The following is a 19,961-nucleotide window of genomic DNA, read 5'->3' as shown; positions in this document are numbered from 1 at the left end:
ATGAGGCCTGAACTGTCATCTGTATTTTCCAGTCACTCTGTGCCACCAATTGAGAATAAGCTCCTTCCATTTGACACACAACCAACTATTTAGAAGAGCTCCTGCTTCTTCTATAGAGTGAAAGATGAACAGAAACAAAGTATTGATGTCAAAAAACTTGGTCCTTACTTTTACATCACAGTTATCACTTATCACTTTATCAGTGACCTACCATTGCATTTCTCTTTTGTTGGCACCATCTGTTATCCAAAGTAACTCCCTACCGGAACCTCGTGAAGCTGTTCAATCATTTTACTCTCCATCCCCAACTCCTGTTAGACAGGGGTGCATTTTTAGAACAGTCAGGTAGTAAGAGGCTTTAGCATCTGGCTGCGTGACCCCATTGGTACTTGCTTTATGTGTTCTTGAGCTCCTTTTACCTCTTTTAGTCTTCTTCTTCTCACTTGTATGTTCTCTGTCATGCCTGCGAAAAGCTTCCATCCTACTGTTATGTCTCACTAGTTCCAGGAAGGGTCTCCAACTATTGGACTGAACCCTAGAGGACAGGACTTTTTCCCTTAGTTGCAGCTCAGTTCAAACAGGGATGTGGGAAGATCTGCATTTAAGAGTCGGTTCCTATCGAGGTTAATTATTCATTAGCATTGCACAGTTCACTTTTCCTCGTCTGCATTCAGTGATCCAAACATCATTCTCCACCCGATCGAATAAAGCTAGAAGATCATGCTTCAACATTGAAGAAACTTCCCCGTTGGAGCTTTAAGTAGCAATACATGTTTTGATGTACTTTGTTAGGTTTTTAACCTTAAATGTAACTTTTCCAAACATCAGCTCTGTTCTCGTTGGTTGGAAAATTTTTCCTAAAGCTATTTTTTCAGCATAGACAAAAGGAAAGGGGAAGTTAATATGCATAGTCAGTGATGGCATCCAATCCTTCTAGAAGTTTGAAAAACAATTCCTCTTGAAACACTCATAAGAGTAAGCTGAAAGAGATGCAGTACACTCAATTCTATCCCCAAGTCCACCATAAAGTCCTAGAGCATCCATTGAAAATATGCTCATTCTTTTCTGACCAAGCCCCAAAACACAGAAAAAATAAAATCCGTATTCCTATTAAAGCCTCTGAAAGAGATGCACAAAAATGCCTCCAATCACTCTGGCAAAAATCATTACTCACAAAAAACCCAAACAATCTATTCCACAAATTCCAAGCTGCAGAGTAATGGGGCGAAAAAAAATAAATGAGTCTCAGCACTATCAAAACATATGACACACACATCTTGGGAGAGTGTCTTATAAGACCTCCTACTCTGCAGCAGATGTCAGTGTTAAGACTGTTGATGAGTATCAACCAAATAAGTGCCTTGACCTTGGAGGTTAGAGGGAACCTTAGCAGGCGGAAAAGATGTCAGAGAAAAAAATAAATGTCAGAACAAAGATTTGCATGAAAAAACCATAGAATTATCAAAGGTTCAATCTTCTAACCCTACGATTGTTTCTTACTAAGGCTGAAAGATACGCAACAAACTGAGAATTCAAGGAACATTTACTGCTTGGCGATCATTATGATTTCTATGAGAAAATTCCAAGAAACAGAATTTTCCTCTATAACGATGAAAGAAAAAAATAGCAGTAACACCAGCCTTTCTGTAGTTGTGTACTGTAAGGCATTGAGACATCCTTTGGCATAATTATGTATGTAAATTACGCTATTTTATCTTAAAGGATTTCTTATTTTGTTCTTATATAGTTTTGTACTCGTGATGCATTTCTATGCTTTGGTAACTATTCTAGGGCTGTGCGAGCAATGAATGAAACATTGAAGCAAAATCGTCTTTTGAGAGAGCAGGGTGATGATAGACCATTTTCCTACTCTGCAAACGATAGAAACAGTAATTCAGACCTTCAAAAAAATGTATGCTCCCTTTATCCTTGTAACCAGTAACCCAATTATACTTTATATCTCTCTTTCATATCATATTGAACTTACATTTTTTTACTCATGAATACGTGGTTGGCTTGTTGATTCTGTGTTGCCTACAGATATATATATTCTTTTTTAGTGTATGTATGTGTTTATGTCAACGTATTCTTTGTCCAATGTATCTTACATTTTCATCAATTATATTAGTGACACGGTTTTGTGTTAATTTTCCCTATCAATTGGACAGCTTCACTTTTTTTCCCTCTTGTTTGTTTCGTTGCTTAGTAATATAAACTATGGATTAGACTGCTAAGAAAAGGGTATACTATTAGATTCTTGACTTTACACAGATCCAAAATATTTGAATGAATGACATGAAACAATTATTTACTATGGGAGTCGATTCTAAACAGAACAGAGGCCTTGCTTTCCTAACTCACATGCTGAACACTGAGAAGGAGAAATAGACCTGAAGATGGGAAGGCATGTTGCTATTTTGAAGGGATGGGTGACATTAAGGAGCGTGATCCAGAGAGATGTCATTAGTAGAAAGTGAAGAAGTTGTACAACAAGAACTAGAACTATCACCACTACCACCATTAAAGTAGTACATGCAATCCTTCTCATGCCCTCCCCCAATCCTCATTGCCTTTGGACATCCTGGATAACACAATGGGAAGGAAGGTTATGGAGAAACTCTGCAAATTAAACCTACCAGCTCCACGTTAGAGTCCTAAATGAATAAAATATCAGGAGAGCCTCTACAAATTAAATCTCTAACCACCTTATGCTCCCTAATCCCTGAACATTCCAAGATACAAGCTTCATGGATTACCCCTAATATTACCCATGAGCCTATCCCTTTTCTCATAGTTAACTAACATTCCAAGTCTACCAAGCTGCCTCAATTTTGAAGTTTTCTCCCCTTATCTCCTGTACCCATACTACTAATCCTCACAACTTCCCCTCTACGGTTTTCTAAGCTAAGATCTAACTCATCAAGAAGGTTTTGAGCCTCTCGGTTGTCCCTATCGTGGCCTTAGAGGGTCTGCGGTATGTAAATCCCCCTCGTTGGTAGAGTCCATGTGCTACACATGAGAATTGAAAGAAGAAACAGAGTGCTTAGGAATGAAGGAATACCTTTAGAAGTAGCGGCATTTATTGGGCAAAACCCAAGAGAACTAACTCCCATATTTCATGCTTCATTTATCGGAGATTCACGAGTTAGCTTTGAGGCTATTGAAAGAAGTATTTGAAATGAGCTCTACTTAATGCGGGGGTAAGTTTTTTTTAAAATCTGGGTCTAATTTAGACTCTGGATTCCTTTATCAGCTTAAGTACTCTATCGTTTCGGTTTTGGCATTTCAAAGTTTAGATCTGATTCTCCTTTCTTTATTTCCTAAATTTCCTCTTGCTAATCTTGCCATGAAGACAACTATGTTCTATAGTTTGAGAATTCTGTATGTCTCAACTGGTCCAATAACAGCCCCTTCTCCTCAGAATCATAGGAATGAAAAAACTCAATTTCCACATTTCCTTCGTTAAAGAAAAGGGGTTCAAAATTATTTGATATTGGAATCTCCTACCACTTTCTCTTCCTTTCTTCCTCCCCAATCCTCATCAACTCCTTTTCCTTTGTATGAGCTTATGAAAGATGATATAACACTTGCTCTGGGGAAGCTGTTTCTCTCTTGTCATCTTCAGCATTCTCTAGTTTCCTTACTATTAATATTTGATTAAAATGAATGACCTAACTTGAAGATAGGTCTTTCCCTCTATTTGTAGTATTAAATACATTCGAATGCCAATAATACCCTTACTAACTCTCACTAATTAACATACTAACACACCTAATAATAATAATAATACTAAAAGACATAAATAACCTTTAACACTCCTCCTCAAGCTGGAGCATAAATGTCATATGCTCCAAGCTTGTTACAATTAAATTTAACACGAGCGCGCCCCAATGCTTTGGTAAACAAATCAGCAAGCTGCATATTAGGCTTCACATAAGCGGTAGTAATGAGCTTTTGCACAAGTTTCTCCTGAACAAAGTGGTAATTGACTTCAATGTTCTTCATCCGCTCATGAAAGACTAGGTTGGGGGCAATATGAAGAGCAACTTGATTGTCACACATCAACTTTATAGGATGAGAATGAGAAATACCCAATTCTTCTAACATGTTCTTCAACCAGACAAGTTCACAAATAGTGTGAGCCATAACTCATAACTCTATATTCTGATTTAGCACTTGACCTAGTCACCACAGTTTGTTTCTTACTCTTCCAAGAAACCAAATTACCACCAACCAAGATACAGTACCTGGTTGTGGATCTCCGGTTAGAAGGTGACCTAGCCCAATCTGCATATGTATATCTATGGATCAAAGTGTGACCCTGATCACGATATTAAAGACCTCTCTCAAGTGTACCTTTGAGATATTTGAAGATGCAAATTACTGTGTCCCAATGACTTGTCCTTGGAGAATCTAGAAATTGACTCACAACACTTGTTGCAAAAGATATATCTGACTGAGTGACTGTGCGATAATTCAACTTCCCAACAAGCCTCCGGTATTTTCTAGGATTAGGTAGCAAATCACCCATATCCTACGCTATCTTTTTGTTAGGATCCATGAGTGTATCAACCGATTTAGATCCCAACAATATAGTTTCATCTGATAGATCAAGAACATACTTCCTCCGTGACAAAACAATTCCCGTGCAAGATCTAGATACTTTATATACCCAAGAAGTATTTTAGCCATGGTTTTAAATCGCGGTAGCGAGTAGCGTAACGTAACGGTAACGGTGTAACAGGAAGCGGGAGTAGTGGATGTTATAGAACGGGAAGTGGGTGTAACGACTGTGAATTTTTTTGAAGCACGCACAACCTTGTGCATATTAGCGTACTTGCATGTTTTAAGCTTTTAGCCCTTCTTAGAAAGAATTTTAGTATATTTTGGATCCTTTAATTCGAGTAACTAAGTCATTTGGTAAGGGCAATAAATTTACATTTGTTTTAAACCACCATTGATAGAAAAATTATGTGTGTGTGCGTATTTATACTTCTCATTGTTCTTATTTGTGATAAATTCTTATGTGTGTTAAATTAATTAATAAAACAAAATACATTATACACTCCATTAATCTATTTGACACATAAGACATTAGATATTCAAATAATACAAATATGAAATAGCTAGAAAAGAAAGAAGTTTGAAGTTGAAAAATATAGAACATAAATATCCCACTATTAATATTATCAAAATAAAATATTTTCCTAACAAGTTAGTATTTTCAAATTGTTAATTAATGCATCTATTGTGAGTATTTAAAGAAATAGTAAATTTTGTGTCATCATTATCCTCATTATAATCTTTTCCCCCTCTTGCCACTTGGTATATTGAGAATGATATGTGAAAGAGTGGGAAAAAACGAGAAGAAGTAAAAAATAAAATAATTTTTTGGTGTAATGGTCCTGTAGCGGTTACGTAACCGCCGTAGCAGCCTTTACGTAACAGTTGTTGTCCGTAACGGCTGCTACGACTGTGATTTTTCTTCCCACCGATTTCGCGGGGTGTAACGGTATTGGTAATCCAAAAAACTGTTACGTAATGGCGTTACGTAATGGTCGCGGCTGTTATTTAAAATCCTGATTTTAGCGGTTCCAAATCTTTGGTCTGAAACTTAGTGTGTAGAAAATGTTTTAGACTCTGAATACCTTCATTGTCATCGCCTGTAATAACAATATCATCCACATAAACAACAAGAAGGATCCTATTCGAGGAAGTATGACGATAAAACACAGAATGATCCATAGCACACAGTGGAAGACCAAACTCTAGTACTATAGCGCTTAAATGACCAAACCATGGTCTGAGAGATTGTTTTAAACCATATTGAGCCTTCTTGAGTTGACACACTAAGCCTGACTCCCCTTGAGCAACAAATCTAGGTGGTTGATCCATCTAAGTCACCTCTTCAAGGTCACCATGCAAGAAGGCATTCTTCACTCTAACTGATGTAGAGGCTAGTAACAAGTAGTAGCCAAGGAAATGAATAGACGCACTGATGTAAGTTTGGCAGCTGGAGAAAAGTATTTGAATAATCTAGACTATACACCTGAGTGTATCCCTTAGCAACAAGATAGACCTTTAGACGAGCCACAGATCAAGGTTGACTTTCACAATGTAAACCTAGCATCAACCTACCACAGACTTGTCAGGAGGAAGAGGTACCAAGTCCCAACTACCATTGTCATGGAAAGCATTCATCTCTTGAACCATAGCATCCCTCCGCCTAGAATGGGCTAAGGCTTCTGAAATAGATTTAGGAAGGGTAGTAGATGATAGAGAAGTAACAAAACAATAATAGAAGGGTGATAAGGAGTCATAACAAACATAGTTGGAAATGGGATGTTGAGTACATATGCGTTTACCTTTCTAAACAGCAATAGGAGGATCAACATCATGAGGAGTATGATCATCAGATGAGGAAACCAAAGGTGTGATGGTAGAAGCTATGGGGGATTCTCTTCCTTGGAGCTGCCACTTTGAATATAGCTACAAATTGGGATGATCAAGGTAATGAGAAGGACTCGAACTACGTGGAGACTTAGATGGTTGGTTTGGCAAGGACAACAAAGTAGAATCTGGAAGATTAGGCAAATGAAGAGAGTCATTGAGCTTAGAAGCACTCAGTGACTAGGTGTAGTAAGGTGTAGACTCAAAGAAGGTAACATCGGTAGAAACAAAAAATCAATGTAGCACATGACCATAACAATGATATCCCTTTTGAGTATACGAGTAGTCTAGAAAGACATTTTATAGCACAAGGATCCAACTGATCCACCTCAGGAGTTAATTGATGAACAAAGGGCACACACCCAAATATATGAGGAGGGAGAGAAAATAAAGGTGAGTTAGGAAAGAGAATGGAGTAGGGAATTTTACCCCTAAGAATCGAGGATGACATTCTGTTGATCAGATAACAATCAGTAAGTACAACATCACTCCAAAACACTTTAGGTACATGCATTTTATAAAGGTGTGAGTGATTTCAAAAAGATGCCTATATTTCCTCTATGCAACCCTATTTTATTGAGGAGTGTAGGCATATGATGGTTGATGAACTATACCAAACTTAGTCCCGTAAGTACTAAATTGTGCACTAAAATACTCTTTAGCATTATCACTTTGAAGTATTCGAACTGACAAACCTAATGTCATTATTTTAGAACAAAAGGCACAAAATACATGAAATGAATCTGAATGATCTTTTATTAATTATAACCAAGTCATTCTTGAATAATCATCCACAAAGGTTACAAAGTACCGAAAACCCAACTTGGACACAACCCTACTAGAACCCCAAACGTCAGAATGAACAAACGTAAAAGGGCTTTCATCTTGTTTATTGACTTGGGAAGCGAAAGGAACACTTGATATAGACATTTTGTGGGATTACCTATTTGAGCAAGAGATGCAATGGGAAGAGAAGCTTGTTGTGACACTTGATACTGCTGGAACTTGGAATACTCTTCCTTTGACATGGATACAGTACATTGCCCCCCACTCGGCCCCAAAGGCGAGGAGTTGATGGTGGCTACATTGGCTGCCCCCAAAGGTGTCAACTCGGTCGTGGCTGCATTGGCAACACGTGAAGGTCTACCATGAAGATCTTAACTTTGCTTAATAGTATGATTACTCCATCCACAATGAATGCACTTGTGAGGAGTTCCTCTACCTTGTACGTCTCTACCACTACGACCACTTGAATCTCATTGATAACTTTTGCGGTTACTTGGTAGAGAACTAGAATCACCCTTATAGCAAAGGCTGTCCTTTCAGAGCTAGATGCAAGGGTAGGAGAATGGGTGCTAAAGGAAGTATGAAGGACACGAGAATAAACATTAGAAAATGATGGCAGCTTGACTCCACTATCTATCTGGGACCGGACTCCCTTAAACTCGGGTCTTAAGATTGCTAGAACACGAAGAACTCCCTTTTCTTCTGCATCTCACGAATGTTGACAGTTATAGGTTGCAGGACGTTAAGCTCCTCATGAATACGCTTCATCTCTCCCAAATAATCTGCAATACTACTATTTCCTTGTTGTAATTGAAAGTAATCTTGGGATAAATCATACATACGTGTAGTGTTACTAGAGTATAGAAGTTTGATATAATCCCAAATCTCCTTGCACCTATCTAGATGCTTTCACATCCGCACAATTTGTGGCTCCATTGAATTCCATAAGAGGGAAACAGTCAAGGCATCTTCTTGAAGGCACATGTCTTTTCTCTTCTCATCAGAAGGCTCAAATTGGAGCAAGTGGTCAGATTTTCCTAATCCTGATAAATAAACCCAAACAACTTTAGACCTTTGAACACAGTTCTTTCCATCCAACTTTTGAGTCATTATTTGTGGCAGCGATGTAGGAAACAAATTTTTGGGATTCATAGATTCCATTCCAACACTCACAAATCAGCAACCACACCAATGTCAAGCAAAAAGAACAATCAAAACTAACTAGGACAATCACAAACTATGTGAAGCACGGACACAACCATGGGTGAGGTGAATCGCTCACCAACAGATATAGCACTGCCACAGCCACCATGGGCAAGGTGAATCGCTCACCAACGGATGTAGCACTGCCACAACCTCATAACTGAACATGCAAATGCTTCCACTGCTCCAAAAAGGTTGGAGTGTGAGCACATGATCGAAAAGGTTGGATCCCAACAGCTTGATAAGATTGTCTAGAGAAGGAATCAGAACATGACAGAAGAAAAGAAAAAGGTGGCCGGAAATTCACTCACGTGCTGGCGCGTGGGGTCGGTGTTGCCAGCATTTGGCTGGCGTGTGGGGGCTGCTTCGGGGATGGGGTTTTGTGGGGTTAGGCTTTTGGGGGGGGGGGGGGGGTTCTGTTTCTAGGTGTATGGTTGGGTATTGAAATAGTGTGGGGTGGAGGTGCATCCGGGAAGGACAGCTGAAGGAATGGTTTTTCCGGTGATGGCTGAGGGAATATGGTTTAGGTTGGATCACACTTTGATTCCATGTTAAGATTTAATTAAAATGAATGACCTAACTTGAAGATAGGTCTCTCCCTCTATTTATAATACAAATAAAATACATTCTAATGAAAATAATACCCTTACTGACTCACTAATTAACATATTAACACACTTAATAATAATACTAAAAGACATAAATAACCTCTTAACACTTCCCAACTTTCTCTGATTCCCCACCTGCCAGTGAAGGGCAGCTCTGTAAAATATTTGGCTGTTGCTCGAGATTTCCTGTTGAATAGAACAGCCTCTGTTTTGCTTAGCTTTGCTGTAAAGAAGATACCCTCTTCTGCTTATTGTTTCCTGTCGAAGAAGGCCAAATCTTCTTTCCAACAGCTGGGCTATTAAAACCCAACTGCGAATGATTTATAACAGGCCCATTTAAATTATGACCAAAACCTGGTCTGCCCTCCTCTAGATCACTTGAATTGAGCCCAGTACCTGTTCTGGCCCCATCCAGAGCACTTCTTTTAGCTGGGCCCAAATTTCCAGCCCCATTTCGGAACTAACCATTTTTTGCTAGGCTCATTTGTAGGAGGCTCACTTTCTGAGGGTCTGTATTTAGCATAGCATCCAAAACCACCATTGTTTTTAAAATTTAAACCCAGATCTCCTCTGCCATCAGATCGCAATAAAACAGGAACAGATTTAGGAAAATCCCTACAATTTCAGACTCCAGCTCCCCCAGAGAGTGGCATCCCTTTTTCTGGAAAATTTGACAACGTTGGCAAAGGAGAAACTTCATCCTTCCCCAGCAGAAGGAACAATATATGAAATGAAAAATTGTCAAGACAATCCACATTGATCACCTTTCGAACAACTTAAAAGTGAGATAGACGCTCATAAATCTAAAGAAAATATCAACAAATGGCGTCAATGGTGAGGAAAGAAACGAGAGAGAAGATGGTATTGACTCCCCATCTTGCTTGATTAATTGATATCCAAAGATGAAGAGTTCACTTTGTTTTGGGGAGCGGAGGAGGCATTGGCCATGAAATCTCATACTTCTAATGAATATGGGCTTGTTCTTGTCTGATATAGACTCATAACAGCAGTTGCACACCAACTGGCTCATTCTTGTCTGCACACTGATTTTTGATACCATGCATAAAATACAGATAAAAGAGGAACAAAAGAAAGCAAAAGAATATTGCCACAACTAGAAACTGGTGTAATCATATCTTTCTCAAGAATAACCTTATTGTATGAAGTTGTGGGTTTCAAGGATTAAAATAAATTAGGACTACATGTTATTTGAGAGGAGGTGCCAAAATTGATGACTCATGCCGAGGAGGATGAAGATGTAAGAAGCCTTCATTAATTGGCTATAGCGGCACTATATGTAGAAGACTAAGTATGGAGTTGTTGCGGACAAGATTATGATACTCTTCTTGGGACATGATGATGTACTCAACTCCTTAGTGGAGTGGTCTAGTGCACCCGAGCTCTTAACAGTAGAATCACCCCCAAACTAGTTCTCCTGATACATTATTGCATGAAAGGAGAGTTAAAGGGCTTTAGAGAAGCAGTATTTAGGTTGCAAGTTGGCATCATTATGATGGAGGAGGTATTTGTGCTAGTGCAGACATATGGCATGGTAAGAAGAGCTGGTGTGGATCATTGGGCACTTCCCATAAGGGTGATTGTGGAAGTCGCTGCTACTGAATTTTTTGGGATACTACTGAAGCTAGGGCTCTGAATTCGGAGTTGGAAGCTTGGACTTGAGGGGATGTGAAAGACGAGAGGAGTTATTACATGTGGTGGCTCATCGGGGTACCACAAGAGAGAATACAATTAATTTCTCTATTTATAGTGTGATTTAGGCATCATATTTTGGCAGCAAAGTCATTACATTGGAAAAAGTTGTTAGGCCATAGGAAGGTTTGAGGGGGTTGTCCTAAACTCCTAATATGGTGGATGAAAAATTCTGGGTGGGGTAAAGTAGAGGAGGGGCTTGCTTATGAGTTGAAAAAGATTTTATTGGCCAAAGGAAAAAAAGATGTTATGAATGGGCACAATCGCCTTGTCAAGGTTTTAAGAATAATTGAAGGAAATGTGAAGCAAACTTATGGCATTTATTTAGGGGGAAGGGATGGAGCCAAGTTGGTGATTTGGAGAGTAGTACAAAGATTTATTGGAAAATCATTAACAAGCAATGGAATTTCCTACACACTTCACACCAACTCGATGCCATCATTTAGTTATAGCTTATAGATTATGAATTTATTACAATTGTATTTGTCCCAAATTGTTTTATTGATTCTTTTTAAGCTATTACCAAAATCCCCAATTTCAATATAGTTAGGAACTATCACAATTGCAAGAGGTTATGGATGGAGTTAAAACTAGTGATCACAAGATTGGTGCCGAGTGCAGCAACCAATTTAACGCAATCACTCAAGAACTAATTGGCAGGTTATTTAATTTGTATAATTTATTTCATCCATGCTTTTAAACTTGGAGTAAATTTAAGATAACCAAAATTTTCTAGTTGTTCAAGAAAAAGAAGATTCATTTGGAAGCTCATTAGGACAAAGAAATGGTGGGAGAATAAATCCTTGTAAATGATAATCATGGATTAGTTGAATTTAGGCATCATTTGGAACCATTTATAGATAGGTACTTTTTTGGAAAGAGTTCTTATCTGAAAAGAATACTTATCTAAAAGTAGTATGAGATTACTTATTATAAGTGCTTTTCCAGATAAGTTCTTTTTCAGAAAAATACTTTATCAAAAAATACTTATTTTCCTAAAAAAAGTAGTTTGGAAAAGTGCTTTTGAAATAAGTAGTTATTTTAGTGGAAACCAAACACTATATATTGACACAAGTACTAAATTTAAGTACTTTTCATGATAAGTACTTAATTTTTAAGACCTTCCAAATGGGGGCTTAGTACCTTGAATAAAATAGATAAATGAAAATGAAGTGTTTGGGATTATGTGCGCATTTAAATCGTGGACAGATTATGGAAATTTTGCAACTGAACTCTAAAGAATTATTGTGAAAGTACCAAAACAAGTACATTAGCTTCAAGGTGTGAGTGTAACTAAGAGTCCATTAGTCTTCAAATATAAGGAATATGCCAGAGCAAGCAAGACTACAGAATTTAGTGTATTGGCATTACAATACGGAGTCGAAGTTGAGGCATATCAAGAACTGCCCTGGAAATAGAAGCTGGCTTTACCCCTGTTACCTTTGATTAAATTTTTGAGGAAGATGATTCTTTGGTGGTAAGTGTGTGTATTAAATGGAGAGGGCAGTTTTGACTGGTTAGTGATTGTTGACGATGATGATGATGATGATGTTGATGATGACAATGGCATGTGAGCGATGGCTACATCAAGCCGCCAGCCAGAAGAATGCTCTAATTGAATGGGTACTTAGAGTGACAATGGTGGTGGTTTAATGATTCCTAGTGGTGATGATGGCAGTCCATTAAGTGATGCTAGTGGTTGTGGCAGCTGCCAATGTGAGCAGGCCCTTCCAACAAGTGCTCTTGGAGGAGATAATGGCTTGCTGCCCATTCTTATTCCATTTCCACCTCAAATTGCAAGTTTGATCTCAAACTCATGATTAATCTTTAGTCTAGTCTAGGCATGGCGAATTGGGGAAATGGCAATGGTATATGAAGAATAACAAGAAGTAAATGTGAAGTTTTTGATTCCTATGATGTCGGATGAAGTTTTGTAATTCAGCATTGGAGATTCATCCTTTTGTAACATTAACTATTATAGGAGCCACAATCTCTATGGGCCATATCCCTATCCTCTACACATGGTCTTAAATTTCCACAAACTTGTCGAAATTTCTATCAAAAGTTTTGGTTTCTCTCACCCTCGAAATCAAAATAGCAGCCGATTGTCGTATTACATAATTTCCTTTGAAATCTCAACGAATCATTCAAAAAATTTATTGAAATCTTGAAATTTTAGTGAAACTTATCGAAAATTTAGCCATGGAATGAAATTTCCTTAGAATTCAAATGAGATATTCAACATTCAGGAGTAAAGTGAAAATTTTCACTTAAATTTTTTTTTGAAATAAAAGATTATTCCTAGGGCTTTTGAAATTATATGAAAAAAATCTTACAACAACATTTTATTTAACCATTCATGTCAAAATTATCATTATTTGTATATTAAATAATATTTAAATTCATATAAACTTACAACAACAGTTTACTTAACCATTCACGTCTAAATTATCATTATTTGTATAATGAATAATATTTAAATAGTTTATGAGTTTCATTTGTATTAACTAAATATGTTGCACATTATCTTACAAATATGTTTGATACACATTATATTACAACTTTTCAACCTTATACATAACATAGATGTATTTAACTTGTAATATATTATTCCTAAAACTTACATTATTATGTCTATTAACCATTTCTAAAGTTTCATAAAAGAATTTCATGCTTCACTTGGGATTTCCTTTATTTTTTCAAATCGAAATCAGAACTGACATCAAAATTTCCATGTTTTTGGAGCTTTGAAATTTGAGTCGAAATCGAAATTTAAGACCTTGATACTCCACAGCAGTACAGTGCCCATAGCATTATCCACTCTATAATCCAATTTATATATCTTATCATATTCAAACACATGCTTATCCCTACCCCCAAGGGCCCCAACCTGAATACGTTGTCCATGATTGCACTGCTTATTGTTGTTATCCACCATCACCCTTAGTAAAGTTCCAAGCAAGTTCTTAAATTTTGATTTCAACTAAAATTTGAAAACTTCAAAAAATATGGAAATTTCAATTTCGATGTGAATTTTTAAAATGAGGGAAATTAGTAATAAAGCATGGAATTCATTTATGAAACTTAAAAAATGCATATTAGACAATTAGACATAACAGTGCTAGTTTTTGAACTATGAAGTCTATAATATTTTAAATTTAATACAACTATAGATGTACCTTACATAAGGTGCAGTTGCTGTAATACAATAATCATATGAAACACATTCAGTTAATATAAATGAAATTCGTAAATCAGTTAATATAATTATTATATTATGCAAATGAAGATAAGTTTGAAGTAAATGGTTAAATAAAATGTTATTGCTAATATCTAAGTTTAAATTTTCTTATAATTTTAAAAGTTTTTATAATAATCTTTGTTTTCTATCGAAAATTGAAAAGAGTTATGTATTGATATGAACATTACATGTGAATATATACAACAATCCTAGCATTCCTAAAAAGTAAATTAATTATTCTAATCCCATGATTTTTGGGACACCCTAACAAAATAGGAAATCCCATGATTTATGGGACACCCTAACAGAATAGGAAACTTAGCTGTATAGGCCTAATTCTAAGGATACAATCTGTTATTAAAAGAATATCCTAAAATAGTTAACTAATTATACACGGTTTTCCCACTCCCCCTCAAGCTAGTGAATAGGTATTCTCCATTCCCAGCTTGGAGACAATAGTTTGAAAAACAAAGCTACTTAACCCTTTGGTAAGGACATCAGCAAGTTGACCATGTGTTGACACGTAAGGTGTACAAATCAATCCACTCTCCAACTTTTCTTTGATAAAGTGTCTGTCAACTTCAATGTGCTTCTTTTGGTCATGTTGTGCTAGGTTATGAGCTATGCTGATTGCAGATTTATTGTCACAATAAAGTCTCATAGGGCCATCCCACTTAATCTTCAAATCTTCAAGGATGTTCTTCTGCCAAAGTAGTTCACACACAACTTGAGCCATTGCCCGGAATTCAGCCTATGCACTCGACCGAGCTACCACACTTTGTTTTTTACTTCTCAATGTCACAAGATTTCCACCGAGAAAGGTGCAATATCCTGAGGTTGATTTTCTATCAACAATAGATCCAGCATAATCAGCATCAGTGTATGCCTCAAGTACCAATCCTCCATTTCTTCTGAACATGATACCTTTTCTTGGTGTTCCCTTGAGATACTGTAGTACTCTATGGGCTGCTTGTAAATTAACTTCCTTCGGGCTATGCATAAACTGACTAATCACACTTACTGCATATGCTATATTTGGTCGTGTGTGAGACAAATAAATGAGTCTTCCTACCAGGCATTGATACATTTCTTTGTCTACTGCGATATCCTCCTCAGCTTTTCCAAGTTTAAGATTAGAATCCATAGTAGTATTTGCTGGTTTGCGTGCTTTCTTGCTAGTTTCCTTGAGAAGATCTGTGACATACTTCTGTTGAGAGATAAAAATTCCCTACGTAGAGTGAGCAACCTCAATCTCGAGAAAATACTTCAATCTCCCTAACGCTTTAATCTCAAACTCTTTAGCCAAATATTGACTCAAGACCTGTTTCTCCTTAGCATCATCTCCTGTCACTATTATGTCATCAACATACACTAGAAGGATTGTAACTCCCCCTAAAGGAGAGTGTTTACTGAACAATGTATGATCCCTTTGACTTTGTTTGTATCCCATAGCCAACATAACTCTTGCAAATCTCCCAAACCATGCTCGTGGTGATTGCTTAAGGCCATATAGTGCCTTTTTCAATTTACACACAGTGTGAGCAGCCAAATTCTTCTCATATCCCGGTGGAACCTGCATATAAATCTCTTCCTCTAGTTCCCCATGTAAGAAAGCATTCTTGACATCAAATTGTTGCAACTCCCAACCATAATTAGCTGCTAGTGATAATAATACTCTAATCGTGTTCATCTTTGCAACAGGAGCAAAGGTCTCTAAATAATCAATCCCATAGGTTTGAGTATACTCCTTGGCTACCAATCGCGCCTTGTATCTCTCAATCGACCCATCTGCCCTATACTTCACCGTATATACCCACTTACAACCCACCGGTTTCTTTCTTGCCGGTAACTTCACCAACTCCCAAGTCTTGTTCTTTTGCAACGCCTCCATCTCCACATTCATAGCTTGTCCCCATTTTCCATTAAACAAAGCCTCAGATAATGTGATAGGAATGGTGATGGTATTTAGGCTTACAAGAAAGGCTCTATGGGATGGTGAAAAATTCTTAAACGACAAAAAATGTGCAAGAGGGTACAATGGTTGCTTTGTGCATTTTCGAGTTCCTTTCCTAATGGCAATTGGAAGGTCCTGGTCATCATTATCAACATGAGATTCAGTTTCATCTTGCAATGGATGGTTAACAATTGTTACCTCATTCAAACGATCTGAGTTGGACTCTTGGACTTGCATTGGTTCAGGAACAGCCATCTTCCTTCTTGTGACCTGGCCAAATATGGTATTTCTAGGAGCAGAATCGGTCTTTTCTTTGGGTTCATTTGGTGTTTTAGGCACAGGTTCAGAAGAACTCTTAGGTACATGGTTGGAACAAGATGAACAAGGAGGTACAGGCATAGGGTTCGAGGTTTTAGACATAGGAGTTGATGGCAAATCAAGCAAAAAATCTTCCTTATCTTCCCTAGTTGAATTCTCCCCCTGAAGATAAGGATTAGTGAAATAAGACTCTTGTTCATTGAACGTAACATCCACCAAGACATAGAATTTTTTGACGGAGTGTGGTAACACTTATATCCTTTTTGAGTCGAAGAATAGCCCACAAAGACACATTTTAGTGCCCTCGGATCTAATTTCCCCCTGTTGTGATTATGAACATGGACAAATGACACACCCAAAAATCCTAGGAACAAGGTTGTTTGTAGTGGTTAGGTCTGGGTAGAATGTAGAAAGTATGTCCATAGGACTCTTGAAACCCAAGACTCTTGAAGGCAAACGATTTATCAGATGAGTGGCTGTCTGAACTGCTTCCCCCCAAAAAATCTTAGACACATTTTTTTGAAACAACAAAGCTCTGGTTTTTTCAAGGAGATGGCCATTTTTCCTCTTTGCTACCCCGTTTTGCTGTGGGGTATTGACACAAGATGACTCATGTACTATTCCTTCTATCTGAAAATATGGGGTAAGAATTTGATTGAAATAGTCCCTGGCATTATCTGACCTAAATCTTTTGATATTGACCCCAAATTGGTTTTTGATCATGGAATAAAAATTTGGGAACACAATACTAACATCAAACTTATGTTTAAGCAAAAAAATCCAGGTAACACGAGTGCAATCATCAATGAAAGAAACAAACCATCTTGCCCCAGAAACATTAGAAATAGTAGATGGACCCCAAATATCACCGTGAATAAGATAGAAAGGAATTGAGCTTCTTTTGTAACTAATTGGAAAAGGTACACACTTGTGTTTAGCAAGTACACATGCCTCACACTGGAAGTTTTCAACATCTAAATCCTTAAACAAGGAAGGAAACATAACTTTAATAATCCTAAACGATGGATGTCCAAGTCGGCAGTGATGAAGTAAAATATTTTTTTTATTGGATAAGACAAACTCTGACATAAAGGAAGAAGATAATTTGTCCTTGGTCATGTGCAACTGACTTGGTGTTTCAAGATAGTAGAGGCTATTCCTTTCCCTAGCACATCCAATCATCTTCTCTGAATCCTTGTCCTGAAATATACAATTACTACTATCAAAAATCACATTACAACATAAATCTTTAGTGAGTTTATGTATAGAGACCAGATTTGTGGACAATTTAGGAACATGAAGGACATTTTTCAAAGTTACTGATGGTCTTATTTTCACATCCCCAAAACCAGCTACAATGGTCAAGGATCCATCTGCTGTGGCTATTTTCCTATTGCTTGGGCATGGAGTATAAGTTGAAAAAATATTGGATAAATGGGTCATATGATCGGTTGCTCCTGAGTCCATGACCCAAGAGTTGGTAAAGGTTTTATCTAAGACATTTAATCCAATAGAAGATGGAAGCTCACCTGAATATGCCAAAGAACAAGTACCTGGAGATCTTTCAGGTTTTCCAAGACTCTTTGAGACATTTAATCCAATAGAAGATGGAAGCTCACCTGAATGCCAAAGAACAAGTAACTGGAGATCTTTCAGGTTTTCCAAGACTCTTGATAAGTGATCTCGGCCTCTCAATCTCTTCTTGGTTGAAACTACTCAGCTCCTGCGATGTTGATTCACCTTGTGGTCCTGCAGCAATGTGGACTTGTCCATTGTTCCGTGGTTGTCCTCCGTTTTGGCCCCATTCTCGGCTTGGAGGCTTTCCATGAAGTTTCCAGCATTTTTCACGGGTGTGATGAGACTTCTTGCAGTAAGTGCACCATAATCCGTCACGATTTTGGGTTTTCAGCTGGCCACCTTTTTCTCCTTCAAGTGTTGCTCCTCTCTCCATGTTTGTGGCTGATTTATTGTTACCACTAGCCACCATAGCCGAACTATCAGTGATTTGTGGTTCAAGCATCAACCCTCTTCTACTTTCTTCTCTTCGGATTATAGCCACTACTTCGTTAAAGCTTGGAACCTCAGGCTTCCCAAGAATCTGTATCCTTACTTGATCAAATTCTGGATTAAGTCCCACCAGAAAATCATACACCTATCTTGTTCAATAAAGGCCTTTAGAACCGCTGCATCATCGGAGCATTTTGTTTTTATCACCCGGTAGTGATCCAATTCTTGCCACAAGGATTTCAGTTGATTTGCATATTCAGTGACTGTTTTATTCCCTTGTTTTGCTGCCATAGTTTTTACCTTGACCTCATACGCTTGTGCCGCATCATTAGCTTTGGAATAGGTTTTCTGAATCGCATCCAATTGTCCTTTGTAGTAGCCAAAAACATGCATGTGTCACTTATTTCTGGAATCATGGAATTCCACAACCACGCCATGATCATAGAGTCTTCTTCATCCCATGCTTCAAACTTAGGATCCCCTGGTTTAGGACCTGTACCTGTGAGATGACTAATCTTTCCCTTGCCTTTTAACACTGTGCGAATGAGTTGAGACCACTTAAGGTAGTTCTTTCCATCTAACCTGTAGGAGGCATGAATATTCTGCAATTCTCCTGCTTCTTGGGGTCGGATTACCTCTTCTGATTGGGCTGTAGTAGTAGTTTCCATGATTTCTGACATGTTGAAGGCTTGAGCAATTAGCTAATCAATGATGATGTCAGCCGGAAGCAGAAATGATGATGATGACTGGGCAAAAGTGAAATCCACAGAAGAGAAAAATTGGCAATATAGGCAAACAAAAGTTTTTAAGGCTTTGACAAAACAAGCCCTGTTTGGCAGAAATAGAGGTGCACGAGCTTAAAAAATAGAGTTGAACAGAGGTCTGCAATGATGGGAAGAAACCAGCAATGATGGCTGGAAATATCAGTGCTGAAGGCTGAAAAAAATTGGAACCCTAAGGAGCCTAATTTGGCTCTGATACCATGTCGGAAATTGAAAAGAGTTATGTATTGATCTGAACATTACATGTGAATATATACAACGATCCCAGCATTCCTAAAACGTAAATTAATAAATCAAATCCCATGATTTATGGGACACCCTTACAGAATAGGAAACTTAGCTGTATAGGCCTAATTCTAAGGATACAATTTGTTATTAAAAGAATATCCTAAAATAGCTAACTAATTATACACGGTTTTCCCACATTTTCAATAAAAAATAAGATAAATTAAAAAAGAAATGTCGTTTGGGTTTAAATTCACGTTTGAATTTCATGGAAATTTCATTTTATGGTTAAAATTTCAACAAGTTTCTCTAAAATTTTGAAATATTTTTAAATTTTAGATGATTGAATGAAATTTCAATGGAAATTGACTGGCATTTCAATTTCGAGGGTGATGGAAAGCGAATATTCTGATGGAAATTTAGACAACTACATGGAAATTGGCTGTGGCTCCAAAGGATTATATGAATCTTATCTTTCTTGTTCTTCTTTCTAGTGTTGAGAACCAAGTTGGCACGGACAAAATATGGGTTCCTTTTATATCTTATTGGAAGGAATTGGAAGTGGCCCTTGTACTTGCTTTCAAATATAATGTAGTGAAAGGGATGGAGGTTATGAGGATCCTCCAGGCTCCATGTTCGTGTGGTGGTGATGATTTGAATATCTTGATATTTGAGTG

General features: G+C 37.5%; 1 protein-coding gene across 8 annotated transcripts in view; it reads left to right on the top strand.

Moving 5' to 3' along the window:
* LOC131147810 (probable serine/threonine-protein kinase SIS8) overlaps positions 1-19,961 on the top strand; it is an 88,786-nt gene that overhangs the window by 50,264 nt on the left and 18,561 nt on the right. For all 8 annotated transcript variants that reach the window (XM_058097401.1, XM_058097399.1, XM_058097394.1 and 5 more), the window contains one exon: positions 1,792-1,912. In XM_058097401.1, coding sequence (XP_057953384.1) covers positions 1,792-1,912 — 121 coding nt within the window. The remainder of the gene's footprint in view (positions 1-1,791; positions 1,913-19,961) is intronic.

This window comes from Malania oleifera, chromosome 2 (assembly GCF_029873635.1).
Source record: "Malania oleifera isolate guangnan ecotype guangnan chromosome 2, ASM2987363v1, whole genome shotgun sequence".
Taxonomy (NCBI): Eukaryota; Viridiplantae; Streptophyta; class Magnoliopsida; order Santalales; family Ximeniaceae; genus Malania; species Malania oleifera.
The sequence above is the reverse complement of the archived record's forward strand: the minus strand, read 5'-3'. Positions and strand labels throughout refer to the sequence as shown.